This window comes from Amborella trichopoda, chromosome 11, assembly GCF_054954075.1.
Source record: "Amborella trichopoda isolate Santa Cruz 75 chromosome 11, AtrichopodaSantaCruz75HAP2 v2.0, whole genome shotgun sequence".
Lineage (NCBI taxonomy): Eukaryota > Viridiplantae > Streptophyta > Magnoliopsida > Amborellales > Amborellaceae > Amborella > Amborella trichopoda.
Genome location: NC_142346.1, coordinates 31,946,492 through 31,952,147, shown reverse-complemented (window position 1 = coordinate 31,952,147; position 5,656 = coordinate 31,946,492). Strand labels below are relative to the sequence as shown.

The 5,656-nt window shown below is 41.4% G+C and overlaps 1 protein-coding gene across 1 annotated transcript; it reads left to right on the top strand.

Annotated features, from left to right (window-relative positions):
* Positions 1-1,453: 1,453 nt before the first annotated feature.
* Positions 1,454-3,878, top strand: LOC18449090 (protein DETOXIFICATION 54). Its single transcript, XM_006859139.3, has 2 exons — positions 1,454-1,976; positions 2,077-3,878. The coding sequence occupies exons 1-2, from the start codon at positions 1,872-1,874 to the stop codon at positions 3,550-3,552; spliced, it is 1,581 nt and encodes a 526-aa protein (XP_006859201.2). The 5' UTR covers positions 1,454-1,871; the 3' UTR covers positions 3,553-3,878.
* Positions 3,879-5,656: the final 1,778 nt, after the last annotated feature.

Below are 5,656 nucleotides of genomic sequence, written 5' to 3'. Positions count from 1 at the left end.
TATTTTCAACTTAAGGCGCGCATGATGATAATGATGATGAACATTTTCAACTCAATTAGGAATCACATTTTTAGAAAAAATATAATACATATTCTTATTTTTAAAAATTTCAAGAATTTTTTTAAACTGGGTCAATACCTATTTTATTATTATTATTTTCTCCAAAATATCCGTCCTAATAAAGCCATGATGTCTGTGGCACCCTGATGGGTGATTAGGAAGCACCCTTGGGCATCATGACTCTATTAGAGCTGTGACACACCATCACGGCCCTATTAGTGTCTACTGGAGCCATGATGCAAAGCTCAACCTTGGGCACCAGTCCTATTAGAGGGCATTTCGGGTGAAATAAAAAAGACCCATAAAAAATTGGGTTTAGACACATAAATTTTAAAAATTTTAGTCCTTTTTAATTTTAAAAATAAGGATATTTTTTTATAATTCCTCCAAAAAATATTTAAATACATTGTTAATTCATGAAAAAAAAAGTAATGTCCTAAGACTAACGTAGATTATTCAAAATTTTTAGAACTCAAACTTCAGTATTATTTATAAGATTGTCACATGGTGATTCAAATGTCAAAATTCGTATTGATAAATGTTTTTTCATATAATAAGTTGTAAAAAGAAAAAAACATTCAAAAAACAATAAAAAAAAAAAAAAAAAAAAGAAAGAAAGAAAGAAGGGAGAAAAAAAGAGAAAAAAACCAAAAATCCACCCCATACCCATAACTTGATAAAAAAAACTAGTTTTGGATCTCAAAAGAATTGATTGTCTTTAGAGTCATCCAAATTTGGGTCAAAATAGTGGGGGCACTTATTTATTTATCCACAAAAATAAAAACGCCAAAAAGGGCGAGAGGCGAGAGAAATGTAAAAATGTGGTCTCCCACGATGTTTGCTAACGCGACGCATGCACCAACGTTGGCGGCCATCCACAGCAGACCACGCCCCCACCCTAACCCTACTAGCGCACGTGCGATGCACCTATCGCACGTGCCGAATCATAGTATCCGCTGTCCGCCGCCAAAAGCAGCAGGCAGCAGCGTTTGGGTTAATTAGAGGCCTTAACCATGGTTAGTGTTTCACCCCTGGGTAACCCCCCATTTTATTTTTTCGTAATATTTATTAGTGTATACACATATAAGCTATTAAAAGGAAATTGATTCATGCGGGTTGGAACGCATTTGTACATATGCGGTCTAGAAAATGTAAATCATCCATCTTAAAGATGGATGTTTCCATCTGATAAACAATAAAAACTAACGGTCCAAATGTTTTTTTACTAGAATTATTATTTTTAATTTTTAAAAATTTATTTATTTTTTCATATTTATGATCTCCATATTAGAGGTTATATATCTTTAAAAACTTGTCTTAAAATCCACCTTAAAAATAGATTTACTAAGAGGCCCGTATTTCTACATATGCGGGCTTCGCCGCATAGAAACCTGGGTCGGCCATTAAAACCCACTTCCAACCTCCCCCCCTCTCTCTGCTCTTCCTCACTTCTTCTGCTCTTCCTCTCGCTCTCTCTCTCTCTTTAAATTTTATCTCTTTCTCTCTCTAAATTTAAGAACCAGAGGAAACAATCTACGAAACCCGCAGGAATCCTTTTGTCTCTCTCTATTCTTGCACTGGTTATATTTGTGCTCTCTTTCACTGTACTGTACTATCTCTCTGTAGTTTGGAGCTTCAGTCCTCAAATTTACAGCGCATGAATCGCCAGCCCACTCGCTCTACATTTTATTTTTTACCCTGTTTTGAGGCCCCATTACGCACTTGATATACTGTGTATTCATTTCCTGAGAAAAAAGGTTTCCTCTGGTTTTGTGAATCCATCACTTCTATTTCCTTGAAAACGCAAACACATGCCATTTGTTTCTCTCTCCTCTTTGTGTCCCTCCGCTATTTCTAAGAAACCAATGGGCGATCAAAAACCAGAGTGTCTCACGAAACCCCCCTCTGCAACTCAGGTAAACACCAAACCCAATATCTCTTCGCTCTCATTGCTTTCTTTTTTCGTGGCTTTTTATGAGGTTTTGTGTCTCTGATCACGCTTTCTTTTTGGTTCAGGTAATGGAGGAGCTGAAGGAGCTGGGAAGCATGACCATCCCAATAGCTGCCATGAACTGTGTGGTTTACATTCGAGCCATGGTATCGGTACTCTGTTTAGGCAGGCTTGGTAGCCTTGAACTTGCAGGTGGGGCTCTCTCCATTGGCTTCACAAACATCACAGGCTACTCTGTTCTCTTTGGCCTGGCCTCGGGCATGGAACCCATCTGTAGCCAAGCGTTCGGCTCGAAGAACTGGACCTTAATGGGTCACTCTCTTCAACGAACGATCCTCATCTTGCTCTCAGCTTGTGTACCCATCTGTCTCCTATGGCTCAACCTCAACAGGATCATGGTTTGGTCGGGTCAGGACCTCCAAATCACGGCCATGGCTTCCACCTACTGCATGTTCTCGCTTCCTGATCTTCTAACAAATAGCTTTCTTCAACCTTTGAGAGTTTATCTCCGCTCTCAAGGAATTACTAAACCCATGATGTATTGCTCAGCTCTGGCGGTGCTCCTTCACATTCCTCTCAATATACTCCTCGTTTTCGTTCTCGGATTCGGAGTACCAGGCGTTGCTATATCAGCTGTACTCACGAACCTGAACATGGCGCTATTCCTTCTTTTGTATATGTATATTTCAGGCTCGTGCAAGAAGACATGGAGTGGGTGGTCCAAGGAGGCCCTGACCCAGTGGTGCCCACTGCTAGCCCTGGCGTTACCTAGCTGCCTCGCTATCTGCTTAGAGTGGTGGTGGTACGAGCTCATGACGCTGCTCGCCGGCTATCTCCCCAACCCTAGGGTTTCGGTGGCTACGACCGCCATCTTGATCCAAACCACCAGCCTGATGTACACCGTGCCCATGGCCTTGGGCGCCTGCGTTTCGACGCGGGTGGGAAACGAGCTGGGGGCTGGCAAGCCATGCAGGGCACGCTTGGCCACTCTGGTGGCCCTGGGGTGCGCCTTCGCGGTGGGGCTCTTCAATGTGGCCTGGACCACCGCGCTGAGGCACGAGTGGGCGCAGGTGTTCACGCGCGACGAGGGCGTGGCTGCCATGGCCGCCGCGGTGCTGCCCTTGATGGGTTTGTGCGAGCTCGGCAACTGCCCTCAGACAACGGGGTGCGGCGTGCTGCGCGGTAGCGCCCGTCCTTCCATCGGTGCGCGCATAAACCTGGGCTCATTCTACTTTCTGGGCACGCCCGTGGCCCTCGGACTGGCGTTTTGGCTCAAGGTCGGGTTCGGGGGCTTGTGGTACGGTCTGCTCTCGGCTCAAGTGTCCTGTGCGGTGTCCATACTCTATGTGGTTTTCCGGACCGATTGGGCAATCGAGGCGGCTCGGTCCCGGGTGCTGGCTGGGTTCGGTGGGGGCGACCTAGAGATGGAGGCACGTGCCGTGGCCAAGGCGTGTGATGAGGAGCACGGGTGCGTCGCTCGTGTTGGTGAGTTCGAGGAAGCGGATGCTTTGTTGGCGCGCGGTGTTGTAGAGGAGGCCTAAAAAATTGTCATAGTTAGAGAGAGAGAGAGAGAGGGAGAGAGAAAAATATAGTAATGCAAATGAAGTATACTTTTTCTTGCTGTTTGTCACTTTCTTTTGTTGTACATTTGTGCTTATGGTCCCTTGGCCCATCTTGTACGTTTCAGAAGCAAAAAAGAAAGCGAGAAATGATTGAGAAAGAGAGGGAAGCAAAAATGGACAAAGAAGAAGAAAATAAAGCAGTAATGGAAGTATAAGTCGGGTTGTGTGTGTGTGGTGTGTTACTTTTGTCGCTTTGTGCGTGCGGTGGGGCAATTTGAATGGAATGGGAAAGTTGCTTTTTAGGTTGTTTCGGGGTTTTGCTATTACATGCATACAACATTTTAATAACCATACCACCTGCAGGTGCATGCTACGAGTTATTTTTAAAGGGAGGGGAGAGGGGAGGGGGGGTTATCATTTCAATGAGGGAGAGGAGGGGAGATTCTTGAAGGAGGGGATAACGAGTTTTTTACACGTTTTGGGGGTGGGAAGGGTTCGGTTAACGCCTTGGGGGCCCAGCTTCACGTGCCCATGTCACCGCAAAGACTAACTCAGAACAGGGTTCGAGATTGAAGGGACGGGGCCCTCTTAATCCTACTTCAACATCCCCACCTCTCTCTCTTCCCCTTTGAATAAGAACCCCAATTCCTATCTCTAAACAAACACGGCATTGCTTCCCCACTGCATAAAGTAAATTCTCAAATCTCTTCTTAATTACATTTGGAAACCCCACCAAAATGCAATACATGAGCCAGCGCCCCAGGTTTTTCTTTTTTGACAGATGTTATCCAAATTTTGTTGCTAAAAGAAGGATTACAAGAGATTTGCATCGTGTAAAATTAAAATAGAAGCACGAGTGACCCCTGTTTTTGGGCAAGACCATCAGCAAGAGAATTAGCTTCCTCATAAATATAGTGAAAAGATAAGACTAGACTATCGACCATATCTATGTCCTAACATGGATACGTTTATGTCCTAACATGGATACGTTGCTCTTTTTTACATCATTTGATCACTTTTTACATTATTTGGTCACATTCAATTAGTGTTAGTCCCAATGAAAAATAATAATAAATAAATAAAATTGAAATCGATAAACAATTTATTCGGATCTGTTCTAAATCATACGAGAGCATTAATGTTTCATATCAAATCTTGTAGATCAAGCCGTTCGATAATATGTTACCTTGAGAGTCATTTTGGTGAATATCTTTCATCTATTTTCTATTTTTCTCTTTCTTTCTATTTGAGGGGTTAATATCTTTTTTATAGAGAACCATATTTTGTAACTCTCACATTCATGGTCTATAAGAGTTGAGATCTAAATATAATTTCTATCTTAATTTTTGTAAGTGCGGTCCACTAGGATTTACAAGTTGTTATCAAACTGTTAATTCTATGTAATGAGTTAAACTTGTCAGTGCACAATGCTGCTCATAATAGGATGTTATCCAAGCATTCTTACAACTTGATAAAAGATATTAAATAATTAAATAATCAGTGTAGTCAATTAAGATTAATAAGTTATCAAACTACTATGTAATGAGTTAAACCTGTCAGTAGTGCATTAATGATTTATAATAGGATGTCATCCAAACATCTCTATAACTTGATAAAACAAATTAAAATAATTTTATACATCTATAATATAAAAAAATAATTTTTACAAAGAATCCAAACTGGGTTTTCCCTCCAGTATAACATCTTATAAAAGCTCCAAATGGATCATAATATATGATATTGTTTTATGTTAATTACATGAGATTTTACATATACTATACAATATGACTATACAATATGGCTTTGTACCATTATCGAGAAATAAATTTTCGAGATAAAAAAGTCTGATTGGCAATATTTCCAACATCGAGTTCCCTTCTACCCTACAGGTAATCCCCAAACTTCTGGTTTTAAAAAACTTTAGACCATGAGTTCAGCGAGTCCCCTCTACCATGCAAATAGTCCCCAGATTTTTTTATCCGTAAAAATTTAGACAATGAAGTAGAGCCCTAGGAGCGCCCAAAGGTTTACTTCACTTTGATGTACAGCTAAGCCCATCTGTTGTTTATTATCCCAAAAACTG

Coding starts and splice junctions, on each gene's coding strand:
- LOC18449090 (XM_006859139.3), top strand. CDS start 1,872: ATGCCATTTGTTTCTCTCTCCTCTTTGTGTCCCTCCGCTATTTCTAAG. Junction 1,977..2,076: donor AACCCCCCTCTGCAACTCAG/GTAAACACCAAA, acceptor TTTTTGGTTCAG/GTAATGGAGGAGCTGAAGGA.